A 25,860-nucleotide genomic window follows, 5' to 3' on the forward strand; every position below is an offset into this window, starting at 1 on the left:
CCCTCCCTCCCTCCCTCCCTCCCTCCCTCCCTCCCTCCTCCCTCCCTCCCTCCCTCCCTCACTATCTCTCTCTCTCTTCCTCTCTGTCCCTTTTCCTCTCTCGTTCTTCCTCCCTCCCTCTCTTTATATCTAACTCTCTCCCTCCCTCCCTCCCTCCCTCCCTCCCTCCCTCCCTCCCTCCCTCCCTCCCTCCCTCCCTCCCTCCCTCCCTCCCTCCCTCCCTCCCTCCCTCCCTCCCTCCCTCCCTCCCTCCCTCCCTCCCTCCCTCCCTCTCTCTCTCTCCCCCTCCCTCCCTCCCTCCCTCCCTCCCTCCCTCCCTCCCTCCCTCCCTCCCTCCCTCCCTCCCTCCCTCCCTCCCTCCCTCCCTCCCTCCCTCTCTCTCTCTCCCCTTCTCTCTCTCTCTCATTCTCCCTCCCTCCCTCCCTCCCTCCCTCCCTCCCTCCCTCCCTCCCTCCCTCCCTCCCTCCCTCCCTATCTCTCTCTCTTCCTCTCTGTCCCTTTCTCTCTCTCGTTCTACCTCCCTCTCTTTATATCTAACTCTCTCTCCCATTCTCTCTCTCTTTCTCCCTCCCCCTCCCTCCCTCACTCCCTCGCTATCTCTCTCTCTCTTCCTCTCTGTCCCTTTTTCTCTCTCGTTCTACCTCCCTCTCTCTCTTTCTCTCTCTCTCTCTCTCTATTCAAAGGGCTTTATTGACATGTTAAACATATGGTAACGTTGCCAAAGCAAGTGAAATAGATAATAAACTAAAGTGAGACGAAACAATAAAAAATGAACAGTAAACATTACACTCACAAAAGTTCCAAAAGAATAAAGACATTGTAAATCTCATATGATGTATATTTACAGTGTTGTAATGATGTGCAAATAGTGTCTCTCTCTGTGATACTGTGTTTAGGTGTGACAGAGACTCTCCAGTGCTGTATTTTTACATTAACAGTCATTGCCAAGGTCAGAGGGGTCAAATCCCCAGTGTACATTTCTTCTTTGCCTCTAGATCAAATACAACTTCTTTATACAAATTAATAAAATATGAAAAGCTTAAATAGCTTGAGTCAATAAATATTCAGTCTTTGTTATGGAAAGACTAATAAGTTCAGGAGTAAAACATGACATACTAAGTTGCATGGATTCACTCTGTGAGCAACAATAGTGTTTAACAAGATTTTTTAGTGACTACCTCATCTCCGTACCACACACATACAGTTGTCTGTAAGGTTTCTCAGTCGAGTAGTGCATTTCAAGCACATATTCAACCAATCAAGACCAGGGAGGGAAGACGGGTAAAACATAATAGTGAAGTTATTAATTACACTTTGGATGGTGTGTCGATACACCCAGTCACTACAAAGATACAGGCGTCCTTCCTAACTCAGTTGCCGAAGAGGAAGGAAACCGCTTAGGAATTTCACCATGAGGCAAATGGTGACTTTAAAACAGTTACAGAGTTTAATGGCTGTGACAGGAGAAAACTGAGGATGGATCAACAACATTGTAGTTACTCCACAATACCTTAATGACAGAGTGAAAAGAAGGAAACCTGTACAGAATAGAAATATACAAGAACATGCATCCTGTTTGCAACAAGGCACTAAAGTAATACTTCAAATGTCACAAAATAATACACTTTTTGTCCTGAATAACAAAGCATTATGTTCGGGGCAAATCTAACACAACATATCACTATGTATCATGCTTCATATTTTCAAGCATGTGGTGGCTGCATCATGTTATGGGTATGCGTGTTATTGGCATGGACTACAGAGTTTTTTAGGATCAAAATAAATGATATAGAGCTAAGCACACAAATCCTAGAGGAAAACTTGGTTCAGTCTTCTTTCCACCAGACACTGGGAGAAAAATTCAGAGCAATAACCTAAAACGCAAGGCCAAGTCTACACTGGAGTTGCCCACTAAGATGACATTGACTCTTCCTGAGTGGCCGAGTTGCAGTTTTGACTTAAATTGGGTTGAAACTCTATGGAAAGAATGGATAATGTCTATCTAGCAATAATCAACAACCCATTTGACAGACCATTAATACTTTTTTGAAAGAATAATGGGCAAATACACAATCCAGAAGCTCTTAGAGACCCACAGCTGTAGTTGTTGCCAAAGGTATTTCTAACATGTATTGACTCAGAGGGTTGAATACGTATAATAATCAAGATATATTAGTGTTTTACTTTTCATTTATTTTAGAAATGTTTTTTAAAAATGATTCCACTTTGACAATACCGAATATTTGGTGTAGATTGTTGACAAAAAATGACAATTTAATACATGTTAATCCCTCTTTGTAACTCAACTAAATGTGGAAAAAGTCCAGGGTGTTGAATATTTTCCAAATAGGCCGTTGGAAAATGGAAGTTGACACAGGAACGTGTCCCGCAGGGTTTCTGGCAGGAATGGGAGTTTTAGATTCAAGTTCGGAACAGGACTGGATCGACAGTCCACAGGAACCGTTGGTTACTACTTTACCTCAGAATCATGCTGAAACATACTTTACACCTTTTATATATGCATGTGTTCATCCGGTTAGTAGAAATGCTGCCTTCATCTGGTAATGTGGTTATCAGCTGTGTGTGCAGGCCGCTGTGGAAGTATTGCTGAGCAGCAGCCAAACGGAGAAGTTGCTATGGTTACTCACGTGCTGAGCGGGGACACACAGACAAGCAGTTATTTCTCTTTTCTGCCCGTATAAATGAGCACGGGAAGGGAGTGATTTTTATCTGGACGGGACAGGAACGTTCTGGGGTTATAGAACTGTTGAGGGTTCAGGACAAGACGGGACAGGAACGTTCTGGGGTTATAGAACTGTTGAGGGATCAGGACAAGACGGGACAGGAACATTCTGGGGTTATAGAACTGTTGAGGGATCAGGACAAGACGGGACAGGAACGTTCTGGGGTTATAGAACTGTTGAGGGATCAGGACAAGACGGGACAGGATCGTTCTGGGGTTATAGAACTGTTGAGGGATCAGGACAAGACGGGACAGGAATTAATTTGTACTCCCGTGTCAACCTCTAGTCAGAAGCCTCTACAGTAGTGTAGTGATAACATAAAAACAGTTTGATCTGTAGTTGTGTGACAGTCTGATGGAGTAGGCTATACAGCTTCCAGTGGTACATGCAACAAGGAATCATTGTGTGCAGAGGAGAAGAAACTGAAAGAGAGAGAGGACTGAGCTGCACTTTCTAACCTCCTGCCAAATGTATGACCATAATTGAGACACATATTTCCCTCGCATTACACAGATCCACAAAGAATTTGAAAACAAACCCAATGTTGATAAACTCCCATATCTATTGAGTGAAATACCACAGTGACATCACAGCAGCAAGATTTGTGACTTGTTGCCACAAGAAAAGGTCAACCAGTGAAGAACAAACACCATTGTAAATACAACCCATATTTGTGACTGACCGCTCTTATGTAGCAAAATCTGAAATTGTGTTTTTTTTTTACATTGCATAAAAGTAGAGACTCAGAGCTACACAATTGTTAATCATTCACTACAGTTGAGAAACAATGAAAGTTATTCTGCTTTAAAAGTTTATAAACTTTTGAGAAAATGGCCCTTGAATGTTTTGATATACATACTGGAGAGCTCCTCTTTGTCTCCACCCATTCAGCATCGTTCACACCCTCTTAAGCCTTAGCCCCGCCCATTCAGCATCGTTCACACCCTCTTAAGCCTTAGCCCCGCCCATTCAGCATCGTTCACACCCTCGTAAGCCTTAGCCCCACCCATTCAGCATTGTTCACACAAATCAAATCAAATCAAATTTATTTATATAGCCCTTCGTACATCAGCCGATATCTCAAAGTGCTGTACAGAAACCCAGCCTAAAACCCCAAACAGCAAGCAATGCAGGTGTAGAAGCACGGTGGCTAGGAAAAACTCCCTAGAAAGGCCAATACCTAGGAAGAAACCTAGAGAGGAACCAGGCTATGTGGGGTGGCCAGTCCTCTTCTGGCTGTGCCGGGTGGAGATTATAACAGAACATGGCCAAGATGTTCAAATGTTCATAAATGACCAGCATGGTCGAATAATAATAAGGCAGAACAGTTGAAACTGGAGCAGCAGCACAGTCAGGTGGAAGTTGAAACTGGAGCAGCAGCATGGCCAGGTGGACTGGGGACAGCAAGGAGTCATCATGTCAGGTAGTCCTGGGGCATGGTCCTAGGGCTCAGGTCAGTTGAAACTGGAACAGCAGCATGGCCAGGTGGACTGGGGACAGCAAGGAGTCATCATGTCAGGTAGTCCTGGGGCATGGTCCTAGGGCTCAGGTCCTCCGAGAGAGAGAAAGAAAGAGAGAAGGAGAGAATTAGAGAACGCACACTTAGATTCACACAGGACACCGAATAGGACAGGAGAAGTACTCCAGATATAACAAACTGACCCCAGCCCCCCGACACATAAACTACTGCAGCATAAATACTGGAGGCTGAGACAGGAGGGGTCAGGAGACACTGTGGCCCCATCCGAGGACACCCCCGGACAGGGCCAAACAGGAAGGATATAACCCCACCCACTTTGCCAAAGCACAGCCCCCACACCACTAGAGGGATATCTTCAACCACCAACTTACCATCCTGAGACAAGGCTGAGTATAGCCCACAAAGATCTCCGCCACGGCACAACCCAAGGGGGGGGGGCACCAACCCAGACAGGATGACCACAACAGTGAATCAACCCACTCAGGTGACGCACCCCCTCCAGGGACGGCATGAGAGAGCCCCAGCAAGCCAGTGACTCAGCCCCTGTAATAGGGTTAGAGGCAGAGAATCCCAGTGGAAAGAGGGGAACCGGCCAGGCAGAGACAGCAAGGGCGGTTCGTTGCTCCAGAGCCTTTCCGTTCACCTTCCCACTCCTGGGCCAGACTACACTCAATCATATGACCCACTGAAGAGATGAGTCTTCAGTAAAGACTTAAAGGTTGAGACCGAGTTTGCGTCTCTGACATGGGTAGGCAGACCGTTCCATAAAAATGGAGCTCTATAGGAGAAAGCCCTGCCTCCAGCTGTTTGCTTAGAAATTCTAGGGACAATTAGGAGGCCTGCGTCTTGTGACCGTAGCGTACGTGTAGGTATGTACGGCAGGACCAAATCAGAGAGATAGGTAGGAGCAAGCCCATGTAATGCTTTGTAGGTTAGCAGTAAAACCTTGAAATCAGCCCTTGCTTTGACAGGAAGCCAGTGTAGAGAGGCTAGCACTGGAGTAATATGATCAAATTTTTTGGTTCTAGTCAGGATTCTAGCAGCCGTATTTAGCACTAACTGAAGTTTATTTAGTGCTTTATCCGGGTAGCCGGAAAATAGAGCATTGCAGTAGTCTAACCTAGAAGTGACAAAAGCATGGATACATTTTTCTGCATAATTTTTGGACAGAAAGTTTCTGATTTCTGCAATGTTACGTAGATGGAAAAAAGCTGTCCTAGAAATGGTCTTGATATGTTCTTCAAAAGAGAGATCAGGGTCCAGAGTAACGCCGAGGTCCTTCACAGTTTTATTTGAGACGACTGTACAACCATTAAGATTAATTGTCAGATTCAACAGAAGATCTCTTTGTTTCTTGGGACCTAGAACAAGCATCTCTGTTTTGTCCGAGTTTAATAGTAGAAAGTTTGCAGCCATCCACTTCCTTATGTCTGAAACACATGCTTCTAGCGAGGGCAATTTTGGGGCTTCACCATGTTTCATTGAAATGTACAGCTGTGTGTCATCCGCATAGCAGTGAAAGTTTACATTATGTTTTCGAATAACATCCCCAAGAGGTAAAATATATAGTGAAAACAATAGTGGTCCTAAAACGGAACCTTGAGGAACACCGAAATTTACAGTTGATTTGTCAGAGGACAAACCATTCACAGAGACAAACTGATATCTTTCCGACAGATAAGATCTAAACCAGGCCAGAACATGTCCGTGTAGACCAATTTGGGTTTCCAATCTCTCCAAAAGAATGTGGTGATCGATGGTATCAAAAGCAGCACTAAGGTCTAGGAGCACGAGGACAGATGCAGAGCCTCGGTCCGATGCCATTAAAATGTAATTTACCACCTTCACAAGTGCCGTCTCAGTGCTATGATGGGGTCTAAAACCAGACTGAAGCATTTCGTATACATTGTTTGTCTTCAGGAAGGCAGTGAGTTGCTGCGCAACAGCCTTCTCTAAAATTTTTGAGAGGAATGGAAGATTCGATATAGGCCGATAGTTTTTTATATTTTCTGGGTCAAGGTTTGGCTTTTTCAAGAGAGGCTTTATTACTGCCACTTTTAGTGAGTTTGGTACACATCCAGTGGATAGAGAGCCGTTTATTATGTTCAACATAGGAGGGCCAAGCACAGGAAGCAGCTCTTTCAGTAGTTTAGTTGGAATAGGGTCCAGTATGCAGCTTGAAGGTTTAGAGGCCATGATTATTTCATCATTGTGTCAAGAGATATAGTACTAAAACACTTGAGCGTCTCTCTTGATCCTAGGTCCTGGCAGAGTTGTGCAGACTCAGGACAACTGAGGTTTGGAGGAATACGCAGGTTTAAAGAGGAGTCCGTAATTTGATTTCTATTAATCATAATCTTTTTTATTTTTTATTTTACCTTTATTTAACCAGGCAAGTCAGTTAAGAACATATTCTTATTTTCAATGACGGCCTGGGAACAATGGGTTAACTGCCTGTTCAGGGGCAGAACGACAGATTTGTACCTTGTCAGCTCGGGGGTTTGAACTCGCAACCTTCCGGTTACTAGTCCAACGCTCTAACCACTAGGCTACGCTGCCGCCCCTTTTCCTCAAAGAAGTTCATGAATTTATCACTGCTAAAGTGAAAGTCATCCTCTCTTGGGGAATGCTGCTTTTTAGTTAGCTTTGCGACAGTATTAAAAAGGAATTTCGGATTGTTCTTATTTTCCTCAATTAAGTTAGAAAAATAGGATGATCGAGCAGCAGTAAGGGCTCTACGGTACTGCACGGTACCGTCCTTCCAAGCTAGTCGGAAGACTTCCAGTTTGGTGTGCCGCCATTTCCGTTCCAATTTTCTGGAAGCTTGCTTCAGAGCTCGGGTATTTTCTGTGTACCAGGGAGCTAGTTTCTTATGAGACATTTTTTTAGTTTTTAGGGGTGCAACTGCATCTAGGGTATTGCGCAAGGTTAGATTGAGATCCTCAGTTAGGTGGTTAACTGATTTTTGTCCTCTGGCGTCCTTGGGTAGGCAGAGGGAGTCTGGAAGGGCATCAAGGAATCTTTGTGTTGTCTGTGAATTTATAGCACGACTTTTGATGTTCCTTGGTTGGGGTCTAAGCAGATTATTTGTTGCAATTGCAAACGTAATAAAATGGTGGTCCGATAGTCCAGGATTATGAGGAAAAACATTAAGATCCACCACATTTATTCCATGGGACAAAACTAGGTCCAGCGTATGACTGTGACAGTGAGTGGGTCCAGAGACATGTTGGACAAAACCCACTGAGTCGATGATGGCTCCGAAAGACTTTTGGAGTGGGTCTGTGGACTTTTCCATGTGAATATTAAAGTCACCAAAGATTAGAATATTATCTGCTATGACTACAAGGTCCGATAGGAATTCAGGGAACTCAGTGAGAAACGCTGTATATGGCCCAGGAGGCCTGTAAACAGTAGCTATAAAAAGTGATTGAGTAGGCTGCATAGATTTCATGACTAGAAGCTCAAAAGACGAAAATGTCATTTTTTTTTGTAAATTGAAATTTGCTATCGTAAATGTTAGCAACACCTCCGCCTTTGCGGGATGCACGGGGGATATGGTCACTAGTGTAGCCAGGAGGTGAGGCCTCATTTAAAACAGTAAATTCATCAGGCTTAAGCCATGTTTCAGTCAGGCCAATCACATCAAGATTATGATCAGTGATTAGTTCATTGACTATAATTGCCTTTGAAGTAAGGGATCTAACATTAAGTAGCCCTATTTTGAGATGTGAGGTATCATGATCTCTTTCAGTAATGACAGGAATGGAGGTGGTCTTTATCCTAGTGAGATTGCTAAGGCGAACACCGCCATGTTTAGTTTTGCCCAACCTAGGTCGAGGCACAGACACGGTCTCAATGGTGATAGCTGAGCTGACTACACTGACTGTGCTAATGGCAGACTCCACTATGCTGGCAGGCTGGCTAACAGCCTGCTGCCTGGCCTGCACCCTATTTCATTGTGGAGCTAGAGGAGTTAGAGCCCTGTCTATGTTGGTAGATAAGATGAGAGCACCCCTCCAGCTCGGATGGAGTCTGTCACTCCTCAGCAGGTCAGGCTTGGTCCTGTTTGTGGGTGAGTCCCAGAAAGAAGGCCAATTATCTACAAATTCTAACTTTTGGGAGGGGCAGAAAACAGTTTTCAACCAGCGATTGAGTTGTGAGACTCTGCTGTAGAGCTCATCACTCCCCCTAACTGGGAGGGGGCCAGAGACAATTACTCGATGCCGACACATCTTTCTAGCTGATATGCACGCAGAAGCTATGTTGCGCTTAGTGATTTCTGACTGTTTCATCCTAACATCGTTGGTGCCGACGTGGATAACAATATCTCTATACTCTCTACACTCGCCAGTTTTAGCTTTAGCCAGCACCATCTTCAGATTAGCCTTAAAGTCGGTAGCCCTGCCCCCGGGTAAACAGTGTATGATCGCTGGATGATTCGCTTTAAGTCTAATACTGCGGGTAATGGAGTCGCCAATGACTAGAGTTTTAAATTTGTCAGAGCTAATGGTGGGAAGCTTCGGCGTCTCAGACCCCGTAACGGGAGGAGTAGAGACCAGAGAAGAATCGGCCTCTGACTCCGACCCGCTGCTTAATGGGGAAAACCGGTTGAAAGTTTCTGTCGGCTGAATGAGCGACACCGGTTGAGCGTTCCTACAGCATTTCCTTCCAGAAACCGTGAGAAAGTTGTCCGGCTGCGGGGACTGTGCCAGGGGATTTACACTACTATCTGTACTTACTGGTGCCACAGACGCTGTTTCATCCTTTCCTACACTGAAATTACCCTTGCCTAACGATTGCGTCTGAAGCTGGGCTTGCAGCACAGCTATCCTCGCCGTAAGGCGAGTACAGCGGCTGCAATTAGAAGGCATCATGTTAATGTTACTACTTAGCTTCGGCTGTTGGAGGTCCTGACGAATCGTGTCCAGATAAAGCGTCCGGAGTGAAAAAGTTGAGGAAAAAATAAATAAATATATGAACGGTAATTAAAAAGTGAAAACCGTAAAGTTGTCAGGTAGCAAAACAAGTTAGCAACAAAACGCACAGCAACTCGAAAACAAGCCTGCAAGTTGTTTTCCCTCTTAAGCTTTAGCCCCGCCCATTCAGCATCGTTCACATCCTCTTAAGCTTTAGCCCCACCCATCAATATAAGGATGTGAGGCCATGTGCTAAACCGAGTGAGTACAGTAGTGTACTATACAACCAAAGATTTCAAGACTAAAGGCTGGTTTATACTACGGGTGTGATCGTAAATTAAATCTGGAATGCCAGAGTGTGCTCTGGGCATTCATAAACTCAGAGCGTTGTCAGATTGTCCGTTTGTAAACTCAGAGCGTTGTCAGATTGTCAGTTCGTAAACTCAGAGCGTTGTCAGATTGTCAGTTCGTAAACTCAGAGCGTTGTCAGATTGTCAGTTCGTAAACTCAGAGCATTGTCAGATTGTCAGTTCGTAAACTCAGAGCGTTGTCAGATTGTCAGTTCGTAAACTCTGAGCGTTGTCAGATTGTCAGTTCGTAAACTCAGAGCGTTGTCAGATTGTCAGTTCGTAAACTCAGAGCGTTGTCAGATTGTCAGTTCGTAAACTCAGAGCGTTGTCAGATTGTCCGTTCCTAAATTCAGAGTGTTTCGCTCTCAGAGCGTTCAGAGCGCACACTGGACATGCTGAGGAGTTGGGTTAATCTGAGCATTCTGACTTCACAACAGTCAAGCACCCAAGTTAACTGGTCAATGTTGGCTAGCTTGCTAGCTGTTTCCAGACACAAATGAGATAACACCCCACTCTGAGCATTTTACTCGCCCTAGCAGAGCTGGTTAGGCTGTTTTTAGGTTATCCAGAGCGTTGGTGACTGTAACTGTACTGCTGGCAACAATTTCATTATGAATTTTTTTGTCAACGTTTACTCGGTGTTGAGCGTTAGTACATTTGTCAGTTATTCTGCGCTCCGGTACACTCAGACGAGAGTGCTCTGAAATCAAAGTAGATAGAGTGAATTTACCAGCTATGTCTTATCGACGATTGTCGCAGTGACATAAAAAACATTCTATTGAAATAGTTACTTGCATAGTGGAGTCTTTTTTTATACATGTAGCCAGCTAGCTAAACAATTAACCATATTCCCAACTCATAACGTTACCATGAACCTGCAGGTAGATAACCAACCAGGTTAACTAATTAACATTAGGCTATAAATAGCAATGCAAATGGCTCTGCGATACAAATAATATTACTACACAGATCATACACGTAACGTTAACTTGCTAAGCAAGTCAGCTAACGTTATCTAGCTAGCTAACAGTACACATTCACTTGAAATGAAAATGAGTTTCTGACGAAATTAGAATCGTGTAATATCTGAAAATGTAGCTATCTAGACTCTCTTACCCGTAAACATGGTTGGATTCTTCTCCCTCCCTGTCACGGATGCCATTGTTGCCATTAGTTTGAAGATGTAATCCAGAGACAGGTGTTTTTTCCATCTCCTTAGCTATCATACTCTAATTCCACTGATTTCAAAACTCAGTCCTCCAGAAAGTCGAGAGCAATACTTATGCAGTTCTACTATGTGATATTGTAAGAAAGATTTACCTACACATACTCACTAGCTCATATTATAGACAGATGAGTGCTACATGGCAGACCAATCCAAACTCATCTCTAGGCATGTCCAGCCAATCATGGCTAGCGGGAAGGTTGCTGACTTTTTCCGTGGCTAAACCAACTAGGCTCGTAATTGAATTGTTTTTGTATTTACAGATGGCATACACGTTTGGTATTCAGGAACATGAAAGTTCACATGTTCCATTTTGATTTAAAAAAACATTTTATGTTCAAATGGCTCTCCTGTGAAGTAGTGACACGCAACATGCACCTAGTTTCTACACGTGCATTGCTTGCTGTTTGGGGTTTTAGGCTGGGTTTCTGCACAGCACTTTGAGATATCAGCTGATGTACGAAGGGCTTTATAAATACATTTGATTTGATTTAGTTTCCTGAAACGACTCACATTTATGTTTATGTATTTTCCCTTTTATACTTTAACTTTTTCCACATCATTACGGACCTCAGGCCAAATTGAGTCAAAAGATTTTTTGAAATCAACAGACTTTGCCTTATTTTGGTGTGTTTGTTTGTCAATTGGGGTGTGTGGGGTGAATACGTGGTCTGTCGTATGGTAATTTGGTAAAAAGCCTATTTGACATTTGCTCAGTACATTGTTTTCACTGAGGAAATGTACAAGTCTATTGTTAATGATAATGCTGAGGATTTTGCCAAGGTTGCTGTTGACACATATCCCATGGTAGTTATTGGGGTCAAATCTGTCTCCACTTTTGTGGATTGGGGTGATCAGTCCTTGGGTCCAAATATTGGGGAAGATGCCAGAGCTGAGGATGATGTTAAAGAGTTTAAGTATAGCCAGATGGAATTTGTGGTCTGTATATTTGATCATTTCATTTAGGATACCATCAACACCACAGGCCTTTTTGGGTTGGAGGGTTTTTATTTTGTCCTGTACTTCATTTTTGGGACTACGTCAATTTTATTCCCCACAATTCCCTCTGGTTGGCATCTGTGTGGGCTGAGAGTCTGAGAGGGTAAAGAGAATGAGGAGGATGAGGTCTCTCTCTCTCCATCTCATTCTCTCTCTCATCTCTCCATCTGTCTCTCTCTCCATTTCTCTCTTACCATCTCTCTCTCCATCTCATTCTCTCTCTCTCTCTCCATCTCATTCTCTCATTCTCTCTCTCTCTCTCTCTCTCTCTCTCTCTCTCTCTCTCTCTCTCTCTCTCTCTCTCTCTCTCTCTCTCTCTCGCTCTCTCTCTCCATCTCATTCTCTCTCTCATCTCACCATCTCTCTCTTTCTCAGTATTGTTGTTTCAGTGCCGCCACAGCCAATGGTCCAGCTGTAATACCATGAAATACAGTACCCGAGTTGAGAGCAGGGACACAGGGTCTGTATGTAGGAGGAGGGGAAGAGGGGCGAGAGGGTGAGGAGAGGGGGAGGAGAGGAGAGGCTGAGGAGAGGAGAAGGGGGGGAGGAGAAGAGAAGATGATGGTATGTAGGGAGAAAGAAGGATGGGCTAGAGAGAGAGGATGATGGAGTTTATAATTGTATTTGTTTAACTAGGAAAGTCAGTTAAGAACAAATTCTTATTTACAATGACAGCCTACCGGGGAACAGTGGGTTAACTGCCTTGTTCAGGGGCAGAACGACAGATTTTTACCTTGTCAGCTCGGGATGGAGATAGAGGGAGGTAGAGAGAGAAGGATGGATATAGAGGGAGGTAAGAGAGAAGGGTGGATATAGAGGGAGGTAGAGAGAGAATGATGGAGGTAGAGAGAGAAGGATGGATATAGAGGGAGGTAGAGAGAGAATGATGGAGATAGAGGGAGGTAGAGAGAGAAGGATGGAGATAGAGGGAGGTAGAGAGAGAATGATGGAGATAGAGGGAGGTAGAGAGAGAATGATGGAGATAGAGAGAGAATGATGGATATAGAGGGAGGTAGAGAGAGAAGGATGGAGAAAGGAGTTGTGTTGAGGGACAGCTGAGCTGACGTTAGGGTTTTAGAACTGCTGTGCCAGCTAGTCTCAGTAAACCATCCTGCCAGGTTAGAACTGTGGTGCCAGCTAGTCTCAGTAAACCATCCTGCCAGGTTAGAACTGTGGTGCCAGCTAGTCTCAGTAAACCATCCTGCCAGGTTAGAACTGTGGTGCCAGCTAGTCTCAGTAAACCATCCTGCCAGGTTAGAACTGTGGTGCCAGCTAGTCTCAGTAAACCATCCTGCCAGGTTAGAACTGTGGTGCCAGCTAGTCTCAGTAAACCATCCTGCCAGGTTAGAACTGTGGTGCCAGCTAGTCTCAGTAAACCATCCTGCCAGGTTAGAACTGCTGTGCCAGCTAGTCTCAGTAAACCATTCTGAACTGAGGGTCTACTACAGAACTTCAAACTCAGTCAGGTAGACCCGTGAAAACCTGTACTTTGTCTCCTCGATTGTTCCTCAAGTAAGGGGGGAGGCCGATGACATCACAGATTCCCATCTGACCAACTGTAAACTTTAAGTTCACAGTTGTCTTAAATACACTCTTTTGCTCAAAACATATTTTTGACCTTTTTAGTGTTCTTTACTGTATTTATACTGGGCTTTTCAACAGGAACCGTTCAACAAGCACTGGAGGACGTCTAAGTGTCGAGGTTTAGGGATCGGGTCGTTTTTGTGGAACTCGGGGTGTGTGGTGGGTGTTTCCCTGGGATTAAATATGTGGAGCTTGCAGTGTGTGTGGATGGATGGTGCGTCTACACTCTGCCAAGCAGGCTGGAATGAACTTGTGGGCCTGCAGATCATAATGAAATGTTGTTTTGTTCTCTTTCCCTCTCCTTCCCTCTCTCTCTGTCTCCCCCTTTCCCCTCCCTCCCCCTCTCTCCTCCTCCCCTCCCTCCCCATCTCTCCTCCTCCTCTCCTCCTCTCCCTCCCCGCCCCCCTCCTCTCTTCCCCCTCCCATCCTCCTCTCCTCCCCCTCCTCTCCTCCCCCTCTCCTCCTCTCCTCTCCTCCCATCCTCCCCTCTCCTCCCCTCCCCTCCCCTCCTCCTCTCCTCTCCTCCCATCCTCCTGCCCTCTCATCTCCTCCCCTCCCCTCTGTCCTCCTCTCAGCTGGAGATGGACAGAGTGTCCAGATGGACTCCATTAAGTCAGGATTCGTGGGCTCCCAGGTGGAGCTGCGTTGTATCTTCGTTAATTCCAACCCTCCAGTCAAGATCTCTCAGGTGACGTGGCAGAAGTTCCTGAACGGCACCAAACAGAACGTGGCCATCGCCAACCCGTCGCTGGGGGTGTCCGTGCTCCCGCCCTTCAAGGAGAGGGTGACCTTCAAGCAGGCTGCGGTCCGCCACCGCACCCCGTCTCTGGAGGATACCACCATCATGTTCTCCAACCTGAGGCTGTCTGATGAGGCCGCATATATCTGCGAGTACACCACCTTCCCTGCTGGGAACCGAGAGAACATGGTCAACCTCACCGTGTTTGGTAACAACCCAATATGACACTGCAAGACATTCTCGTCAGCCCCCCTCAATTAGAATGACCTCATAACCAAGACATTCTAGTCAGCCCCCTCAATTAGAATGACCTCATAACCAAGACATTCTAGTCACCCCCCCCTTCAATTAGAATGACCTGATAACCAAGACATTCTAGTCACCCCCCTCAATTAGAATGACCTCATAACCAAGACATTCTAGTCAGCCCCCTCAATTAGAATGACCTCATAACCAAGACATTCTAGTCACCCCTCAATTAGAATGACCTCATAACCAAGACATTCTAGTCACCCCTCAATTAGAATGACCTCATGACCAAGACATTCTAGTCACCCCCCCTCAATTAGAATGACCTGATAACCAAGACATTCTAGTCACCCCCCCCTCAATTAGAATGACCTGATAACCAAGTCATTCTAGTCAGCCCCCCTCAATTAGAATGACCTCATAACCAAGACATTCTTATCACCCCTCAATTAGAATGACCTCATAACCAAGACATTCTAGTCACCCCTCAATTAGAATGACCTGATAACCAAGACATTCTAGTCACCCCCCCTCAATTATAATGACCTCATAACCAAGACATTCTAGTCAGCCCCCTCAATTAGAATGACCGCATAACCAAGACATTCTAGTCAACCCTCAATTAGAATGACCTCATGACCAAGACATTCTAGTCACCCCCCTCAATTAGAATGACCTGATAACCAAGACATTCTAGTCACCCCCCCTCAATTAGAATGACCTGATAACCAAGTCATTCTAGTCAGCCCCCCTCAATTAGAATGACCTCATAACCAAGACATTCTAGTCACCCCTCAATTAGAATGACCTCATAACCAAGACATTCTAGTCACCCCCCCCTCAATTAGAATGACCTGATAACCAAGTCATTCTAGTCAGCCCCCCTCAATTAGAATGACCTCATAACCAAGACATTCTAGTCAGCCCCCTCAATTAGAATGACCGCATAACCAAGACATTCTAGTCAACCCTCAATTAGAATGACCTCATGACCAAGACATTCTAGTCACCCCCCTCAATTAGAATGACCTGATAACCAAGACATTCTAGTCACCCCCCCTCAATTAGAATGACCTGATAACCAAGTCATTCTAGTCAGCCCCCCTCAATTAGAATGACCTCATAACCAAGACATTCTAGTCACCCCTCAATTAGAATGACCTCATAACCAAGACATTCTAGTCACCCCCCCTCAATTAGAATGACCTGATAACCAAGTCATTCTAGTCAGCCCCCCTCAATTAGAATGACCTCATAACCAAGACATTCTAGTCACCCCTCAATTAGAATGACCTCATAACCAAGACATTCTAGTCACCCCCCCCCCCCCCCCCCGTTATTAGAATTACCTCATAACCAAGACATTCTAGTCATCCCCCTCAATTAGAATGACCTCATAAGCAAGACATTCTAGTCACCCCTCAATTAGAATGACCTCATGACCAAGACATTCTAGTCACCCCCCCTCAATTAGAATGACCTGATAACCAAGACATTCTAGTCAGCCCCCTCAATTAGAATGACCTCATAACCAAGACATTCTAGTCACCCCCCCCCTTCAATTAGAATGACCTGATAACCAAGACATTCTAGTCACCCCCCTCAATTAGAATGACCTCATAACCAAGACATTCTAGTCAGCCCCCTCAATTAGAATGACCTCATAACCAAGACATTCTAGTCACCCCTCAATTAGAATGACCTCATAACCAAGACATTCTAGTCACCCCTCAATTAGAATGACCTCATGACCAAGACATTCTAGTCACCCCCCCCTCAATTAGAATGACCTGATAACCAAGACATTCTAGTCACCCCCCCTCAATTAGAATGAACTGATAACCAAGTCATTCTAGTCAGCCCCCCTCAATTAGAATGACCTCATAACCAAGACATTCTAGTCACCCCTCAATTAGAATGACCTCATAACCAAGACATTCTAGTCACCCCCCCCCCCCGTTATTAGAATGAACTCATAACCAAGACATTCTAGTCATCCCCCTCAATTAGAATGACCTCATAACCAAGACATTCTAGTCACCCCTCAATTAGAATAACCTCATGACCAAGACATTCTAGTCACCCCCCCTCAATTAGAATGACCTGATAACCAAGACATTCTAGTCACCCCCCCCCTCAATTAGAATGACCTGATAACCAAGTCATTCTAGTCAGACCCCTCAATTAGAATGACCTCATAACCAAGACATTCTAGTCACCCCTCAATTAGAATGACCTCATAACCAAGACATTCTAGTCACCCCTCAATTAGAATGACCTGATAACCAAGACATTCTAGTCACCCCCCCTCAATTATAATGACCTGATAACCAAGACTTTCTAGTCAGCCCCCCTCAATTAGAATGACCTCATAACCAAGACATTCTAGTCAGCCCCCTCAATTAGAATGACCGCATAACCAAGACATTCTAGTCAGCCGCCCTCAATTAGAATGACCTGATAACCAATACATTCTAGTCAGCCACCCTCAATTAGAATGACCTGATAACCAAGACATTCTAGTCACCCCCCCCCGTTATTAGAATTACCTCATAACCAAGACATTCTAGTCATCCCCCTCAATTAGAATGACCTCATAAGCAAGACATTCTAGTCACCCCTCAATTAGAATGACCTCATAACCAAGACATTCTAGTCACCCCTCAATTAGAATGACCTCGTAACCAGTACATTCTAGTCACCCCCCCCCGTTATTAGAATGACCTCATAACCAAGACATTCTAGTCATCCCCCTCAATTAGAATGACCTCATAACCAAGACATTCTAGTCACCCCTCAATTAGAATGACCTCATGACCAAGACATTCTAGTCACCCCCCCTCAATTAGAATGACCTGATAACCAAGACATTCTCGTCAGCCCCCCTCAATTAGAATGACTTCATAACCAAGACATTCTAGTCAGCCCCCATCAATTAGAATGACCTGATAACCAAGTCATTCTAGTCAGCCCCCCTCAATTAGAATGACCTCATAACCAAGACATTCTAGTCACCCCTCAATTAGAATGACCTCATAACCAAGACATTCTAGTCAGCCCCCTCAATTAGAATGACCTCATAACCAAGACATTCTAGTCACCCCCCCCTTCAATTAGAATGACCTGATAACCAAGACATTCTAGTCACCCCCCTCAATTAGAATGACCTCATAACCAAGACATTCTAGTCAGCCCCCTCAATTAGAATGACCTCATAACCAAGACATTCTAGTCACCCCTCAATTAGAATGACCTCATAACCAAGACATTCTAGTCACCCCTCAATTAGAATGACCTCATGACCAAGACATTCTAGTCACCCCCCCCCTCAATTAGAATGACCTGATAACCAAGACATTCTAGTCACCCCCCCTCAATTAGAATGAACTGATAACCAAGTCATTCTAGTCAGCCCCCCTCAATTAGAATGACCTCATAACCAAGACATTCTAGTCACCCCTCAATTAGAATGACCTCATAACCAAGACATTCTAGTCACCCCCCCCCCCCGTTATTAGAATGAACTCATAACCAAGACATTCTAGTCATCCCCCTCAATTAGAATGACCTCATAACCAAGACATTCTAGTCACCCCTCAATTAGAATAACCTCATGACCAAGACATTCTAGTCACCCCCCCTCAATTAGAATGACCTGATAACCAAGACATTCTAGTCACCCCCCCCCTCAATTAGAATGACCTGATAACCAAGTCATTCTAGTCAGCCCCCCTCAATTAGAATGACCTCATAACCAAGACATTCTAGTCACCCCTCAATTAGAATGACCTCATAACCAAGACATTCTAGTCACCCCCCCTCAATTATAATGACCTGATAACCAATACATTCTAGTCAGCCACCCTCAATTAGAATGACCTGATAACCAAGACATTCTAGTCAGCCCCCCCCGTTATTAGAATTACCTCATAACCAAGACATTCTAGTCATCCCCCTCAATTAGAATGACCTCATAAGCAAGACATTCTAGTCACCCCTCAATTAGAATGACCTCATAACCAAGACATTCTAGTCACCCCTCAATTAGAATGACCTCGTAACCAGTACATTCTAGTCACCCCCCCCCGTTATTAGAATGACCTCATAACCAAGACATTCTAGTCATCCCCCTCAATTAGAATGACCTCATAACCAAGACATTCTAGTCACCCCTCAATTAGAATGACCTCATGACCAAGACATTCTAGTCACCCCCCCTCAATTAGAATGACCTGATAACCAAGACATTCTCGTCAGCCCCCCTCAATTAGAATGACTTCATAACCAAGACATTCTAGTCAGCCCCCATCAATTAGAATGACCTGATAACCAAGTCATTCTAGTCAGCCCCCCTCAATTAGAATGACCTCATAACCAAGACATTCTAGTCACCCCTCAATTAGAATGACCTCATAACCAAGACATTCTAGTCAGCCCCCTCAATTAGAATGACCTCATAACCAAGACATTCTAGTCACCCCTCAATTAGAATGACCTCATAACCAAGACATTCTAGTCACCCCTCAATTAGAATGACCTCATGACCAAGACATTCTAGTCACCCCCCCCCTCAATTAGAATGACCTGATAACCAAGACATTCTAGTCACCCCCCCTCAATTAGAATGACCTGATAACCAAGTCATTCTAGTCAGCCCCCCTCAATTAGAATGACCTCATAACCAAGACATTCTTATCACCCCTCAATTAGAATGACCTCATAACCAAGACATTCTAGTCACCCCTCAATTAGAATGACCTGATAACCAAGACATTCTAGTCACCCCCCCTCAATTATAATGACCTCATAACCAAGACATTCTAGTCAGCTCCCTCAATTAGAATGACCGCATAACCAAGACATTCTAGTCAACCCTCAATTAGAATGACCTCATGACCAAGACATTCTAGTCACCCCCCTCAATTAGAATGACCTGATAACCAAGACATTCTAGTCACCCCCCCTCAATTAGAATGACCTGATAACCAAGTCATTCTAGTCAGCCCCCCTCAATTAGAATGACCTCATAACCAAGACATTCTAGTCACCCCTCAATTAGAATGACCTCATAACCAAGACATTCTAGTCACCCCCCCCCCCGTTATTAGAATTACCTCATAACCAAGACATTCTAGTCATCCCCCTCAATCAGAATGACCTCATAAGCAAGACATTCTAGTCACCCCTCAATTAGAATGACCTCATGACCAAGACATTCTAGTCACCCCCCCTCAATTAGAATGACCTGATAACCAAGACATTCTAGTCACCCCCCTCAATTAGAATGACCTCATAACCAAGACATTCTAGTCACCCCTCAATTAGAATGACCTCATAACCAATACATTCTAGTCAGCCGCCCTCAATTAGAATGACCTGATAACCAATACATTCTAGTGAGCCACCCTCAATTAGAATGACCTGATAACCAAGACATTCTAGTCACCCCCCCCCGTTATTAGAATTACCTCATAACCAAGACATTCTAGTCATCCCCCTCAATTAGAATGACCTCATAAGCAAGACATTCTAGTCACCCCTCAATTAGAATGACCTCATAACCAAGACATTCTAGTCACCCCTCAATTAGAATGACCTCATAACCAATACATTCTAGTCACCCCCCCCCCCCCCCGTTATTAGAATGACCTCATAACCAAGACATTCTAGTCACCCCTCAATTAGAATGACCTCATGACCAAGACATTCTAGTCACCCCCCCTCAATTAGAATGACCTGATAACCAAGACATTCTCGTCAGCCCCCCTCAATTAGAATGACCTCATAACCAAGACATTCTAGTCAGCCCCCATCAATTAGAATGACCTGATAACCAAATCATTCTAGTCAGCCCCCCTCAATTAGAATGACCTCATAACCAAGACATTCTAGTCAGCCCCCCTCAATTAGAATGACCTCATAACCAAGACATTCTAGTCACCCCTCAATTAGAATGACCTCATAACCAAGACATTCTAGTCAGCCCCCTCAATTAGAATGACCTCATAACCAAGACATTCTAGTCACCCCTCAATTTGAATGACCTCATAACCAAGACATTCTAGTCACCCCTCAATTAGAATGACCTCATAACCAAGACATTCTAGTCACCACTCAATTAGAATGACCTCATGACCAAGACATTCTAGTCACCCCCCCTCAATTAGAATGACCTGATAACCAAGACATTCTAGTCACCCCCCCTCAATTAGAATGACCTGATAACCAAGTCATTCTAGTCAGCCCCCCTCAATTAGAATGACCTCATAACCAAGACATTCTTATCACCCCTCAATTAGAATGACCTCATAACCAAGACATTCTAGTCACCCCTCAATTAGAATGACCTGATAACCAAGACATTCTAGTCACCCCCCCTCAATTATAATGACCTCATAACCAAGACATTCTAGTCAGCCCCCTCAATTAGAATGACCGCATAACCAAGACATTCTAGTCAACCCTCAATTAGAATGACCTCATGACCAAGACATTCTAGTCACCCCCCTCAATTAGAATGACCTGATAACCAAGACATTCTAGTCACCCCCCCTCAATTAGAATGACCTGATAACCAAGTCATTCTAGTCAGCCCCCCTCAATTAGAATGACCTCATAACCAAGACATTCTAGTCAACCCTCAATTAGAATGACCTCATGACCAAGACATTCTAGTCACCCCCCTCAATTAGAATGACCTGATAACCAAGACATTCTAGTCACCCCCCCTCAATTAGAATGACCTGATAACCAAGTCATTCTAGTCAGCCCCCCTCAATTAGAATGACCTCATAACCAAGACATTCTAGTCACCCCTCAATTAGAATGACCTCATAACCAAGACATTCTAGTCACCCCCCCCCCCCGTTATTAGAATTACCTCATAACCAAGACATTCTTAGTCATCCCCCTCAATTAGAATGACCTCATAAGCAAGACATTCTAGTCACCCCTCAATTAGAATGACCTCATGACCAAGACATTCTAGTCACCCCCCCTCAATTAGAATGACCTGATAACCAAGACATTCTAGTCACCCCCCTCAATTAGAATGACCTCATAACCAAGACATTCTAGTCACCCCTCAATTAGAATGACCTCATAACCAATACATTCTAGTCAGCCGCCCTCAATTAGAATGACCTGATAACCAATACATTCTAGTCAGCCACCCTCAATTAGAATGACCTGATAACCAAGACATTCTAGTCACCCCCCCCCCCGTTATTAGAATTACCTCATAACCAAGACATTCTAGTCATCCCCCTCAATTAGAATGACCTCATAAGCAAGACATTCTAGTCACCCCTCAATTAGAATGACCTCATAACCAAGACATTCTAGTCACCCCTCAATTAGAATGACCTCATAACCAATACATTCTAGTCACCCCTCAATTAGAATGACCTCATAACCAAGACATTCTAGTCACCCCCCCTCAATTAGAATGACCTGATAACCAAGACATTCTAGTCACCCCCCCTCAATTAGAATCACCTCATAACCAAGACATTCTAGTCATCCCCCTCAATTAGAATGACCTCATAACCAAGACATTCTAGTCACCCCTCAATTAGAATGACCTCATGACCAAGACATTCTAGTCACCCCCCCTCAATTAGAATGACCTGATAACCAAGACATTCTAGTCAGCCCCCCTCAATTAGAATGACCTGATAACCAAGACATTCTAGTCAGCCCCCCTCAATTAGAATGACCTCATAACCAAGACATTCTAGTCACCCCTCAATTAGAATGACCTCATGACCAATACATTCTAGTCAGCCCCCCTCAATTAGAATGACCTCATAACCAATACATTCTAGTCACCCCCACCCCGTTATTAGAATGACCTCATAACCAAGACATTCTAGTCATCCCCCTCAATTAGAATGACCTCATGACCAAGACATTCTAGTCACCCCCCCTCAATTAGAATGACCTGATAACCAAGACATTCTAGTCACCCCCGTTATTAGAATGACCTCATAACCAAGACATTCTAGTCATCCCCCTCAATTACAATGACCGCATAACCAAGACATTCTAGTCACCCCTCAATTAGAATGACCTCATGACCAAGACATTCTAGTCACCCCCCCTGAATTAGAATGACCTGATAACCGATACATTCTAGTCAGCCCCCCTCAATTAGAATGACCTCATAACCAAGACATTCTAGTCACCCCCCCTCAATTAGAATGACCTGATAACCAAGACATTCTAGTCACCCCCCCTCAATTAGAATGACCTGATAACCAAGTCATTCTAGTCAGCCCCCCTCAATTAGAATGACCTCATAACCAAGACATTCTAGTCAGCCCCCTCAATTAGAATGACCTCATAACCAATACATTCTAGTCAACCCTCAATTAGAATGACCTCATGACCAAGACATTCTAGTCACCCCCCTCAATTAGAATGACCTGATAACCAAGACATTCTAGTCACCCCCCCTCAATTAGAATGACCTGATTACCAAGTCATTCTAGTCAGCCCCCCTCAATTAGAATGACCTCATAACCAAGACATTCTAGTCACCCCTCAATTAGAATGACCTCATAACCAAGACATTCTAGTCACCCCCCCTCAATTAGAATGACCTGATAACCAAGACATTCTAGTCAGCCCCCCTCAATTAGAATGACCTCATAACCAAGACATTCTAGTCACCCCTCAATTAGAATCACCTCATGACCAAGACATTCTAGTCACCCCCCCTCAATTAGAATGACCTGATAACCAGTCATTCTAGTCAGCCACCCTCAATTAGAATGACCTGATAACCAAGACATTCTAGTCACCCCCCTCAATTAGAATGACCTCATAACCAAGACATTCTAGTCACCCCTCAATTAGAATGACCTCATAACCAAGACATTCTAGTCACCCCTCAATTAGAATGACCTCATAACCAAGACATTCTAGTCAGCCCCCCTCAATTAGAATGACCTGATAACCAAGACATTCTAGTCACCCCCCTCAATTAGAATGACCTGATAACCAAGACATTCTAGTCACCCCTCAATTAGAATGGCCTCATGACCAAGACATTCTAGTCACCCCCCCTCAATTAGAATGACCTGATAACCAAGACATTCTAGTCAGCCCCCCTCAATTAGAATGACCTCATAACCAAGCCATTCTAGTCACCCCCCTCAATTAGAATGACATCATAACCAATACATTCTAGTCAGCCCCCCTCAATTAGAATGACCTCATAACCAAGACATTCTAGTCACCCCTCAATTAGAATGACCTCATAACCAAGACATTCTAGTCACCCCCCCTCAATTAGAATGACCTCCTAACCAAGACATTCTAGTCAGCCCCCTCAATTAGAATGACCTCATAACCAAGACATTCTAGTCACCCCTCAATTAGAATGACCTCATAACCAAGACATTCTAGTCAGCCACCCTCAATTAGAATGACCTGATAACCAAGACATTCTAGTCACCCCTCAATTAGAATGACCTCATAACCAAGACATTCTAGTCACCCCTCAATTAGAATGACCTGATAACCAAGACATTCTAGTCACCCCTCAATTAGAATGACCTCATAACCAAGACATTCTAGTCACCCCCATCAATTAGAATGACCTGATAAAATGAAATATAATGTTACAGCTGTGTGAGAAGATGAACATACTCTTTATATGCCCTTGAACTTCACTTGTTCTGCCCTACACCTGCCCGTGCCCTGTTCTACACCTGCCCTTGACCTGCCCTATGCCTGCACTTGACCTGCCCTTGACCTGCACTTGACCTGCCCTTGACCTTCCCTTGACCTTCCCAACACCTGCACTTGACCTGCACTTGACCTGCCCTTGACCTGCCCTTGACCTGCCCTGGACCTGCCCTTGACCTTCCCTAGACCTGCACTTAACTTGCTTACTTGATTGTGAGGTCAGACACTATAGCATTCTAACCTTAGAAAACCAGTCAGGCCACTTAGCCAGGCTGTGTTTCTGTGAAAGTGTTGGAGATGTGATATATTCTATTCATAGAGATTTCCCCAGAAGGAACACACCGCCATAAAGCACACAGCCATATTGCTTTCATGTAACCAGAGATGCTGCAGAGTACAGAGAAATAAATAAGTACAGTGCCTTCAGAAACTATCCTCACCCCTTGACTTTTTCAACATTTGTATGTGTTACAGCCTGAGTTTAACATGGATTAAATGTAGATTTCTTTGTCAGTGGCCTACACATAAAACCCCATAATGTCAAACTGGAATGATGTTTTTAGAAATTTGTACAAAAATTTATTCAAAATGAAAATCTGAAATGTCAATTAGTATTAAACCCCTTTGTTATAGCAAGCCAACATAAGTTCAGGAGTAAAGATGTGCTTAACAAGTCACATAATAAGTTGCATGGACTCACTTTGTGTGCCATAATTGTGTTTAACATAAAAAATGATACCTCATCTCTGTATCCCACACATAAGGTCCCTCAGTCGAGCAGTGAATTTCAAACATAGATTCAACCACATAGACAAGGGAGGTTTTCCAATGCCTCGCAAAGCATATGAAAGCCATCTGCAGCTCTTCATATCCTGTCTATCTGCAGCTCTTCATATCCTATCTATCTGTAGCTCTTCATGACAAATCTATCTGCAGCTCTTCATATCCTAGCTATCTGCAGCTCTTCATATCCTAGCTATCTGCAGCTCTTCATATCATAGCTATATGCAGTTCTTCATGTCAAATCTATCTGCAGCTCTTCATATCATAGCTATCTGCAGCTCTTCATGTCAAATCTATCTGCAGCTCTTCATATCCTAGCTATCTGCAGCTCTTCATGTCAAATCTATCTGCAGCTCTTCATATCCTAGCTATCTGCAGTTCTTCATATCATAGCTATCTGCAGCTCTTCATATCATAGCTATCTGAAGCTCTTCATGTCAAATCTATCTGCAGCTCTTCATATCCTAGCTATCTGCAGTTCTTCATACCCTAGCTATCTGCAGCTCTTCATATCATATCTATCTGCAGCTCTTCATATCATAGCTATCTGCAGCTCTTCATATCATATCTATCTGCAGCTCATCATATCTATCTGCAGCTCTTCATATCATATCTACATGCAGCTCTTCATATCATAGCTATCTGCAGCTCTTAATGTCAAATCTATCTGCAGCTCTTCATGTCATAGCTATCTGCAGCTCTTCATATCATAACTATCTGCAGGTCTTCATATCATAGCTATCTGCAGCTCTTCATATCATAGCTCTTCATATCATATCATAGCTATCTGCGGTTCTTCATATCATAACTATCTGCAGCTCTTCATATCATAGCTATCTGCAGCTCTTCATATCATAGCTATCTGCAGCTCTTCATGTCAAATCTATCTGCAGCTCTTCATATCATAGCTATCTGCAGTTCTTCATATCATAGCTATCTGTAGCTATTCATATCCTATCTATCTGCAGCTCTTCATATCATAGCTATCTGCAGCTCTTCATATCATATCTATCTGCAGCTCTTCATATCATAGCTACCTGCAGCTCTTCATATCATAGCTATCTGCAGCTCTTCATGTCAAATCTATCTGCAGCT

At 44.0% G+C, this 25,860-nt stretch overlaps 1 protein-coding gene across 1 annotated transcript in view; it reads left to right on the plus strand.

Annotated features, from left to right (window-relative positions):
- LOC109883296 (nectin-1) overlaps positions 1-25,860 on the plus strand; it is a 173,007-nt gene that overhangs the window by 86,693 nt on the left and 60,454 nt on the right. Inside the window, exon 2 of the mRNA XM_031791312.1 lies at positions 13,877-14,248. Within this exon, the coding sequence (XP_031647172.1) occupies positions 13,877-14,248 (372 nt within the window). The remainder of the gene's footprint in view (positions 1-13,876; positions 14,249-25,860) is intronic.

The sequence above is a fragment of the Oncorhynchus kisutch genome, linkage group LG15 (assembly GCF_002021735.2).
Source record: "Oncorhynchus kisutch isolate 150728-3 linkage group LG15, Okis_V2, whole genome shotgun sequence".
In the NCBI taxonomy this organism is placed as follows: domain Eukaryota; kingdom Metazoa; phylum Chordata; class Actinopteri; order Salmoniformes; family Salmonidae; genus Oncorhynchus; species Oncorhynchus kisutch.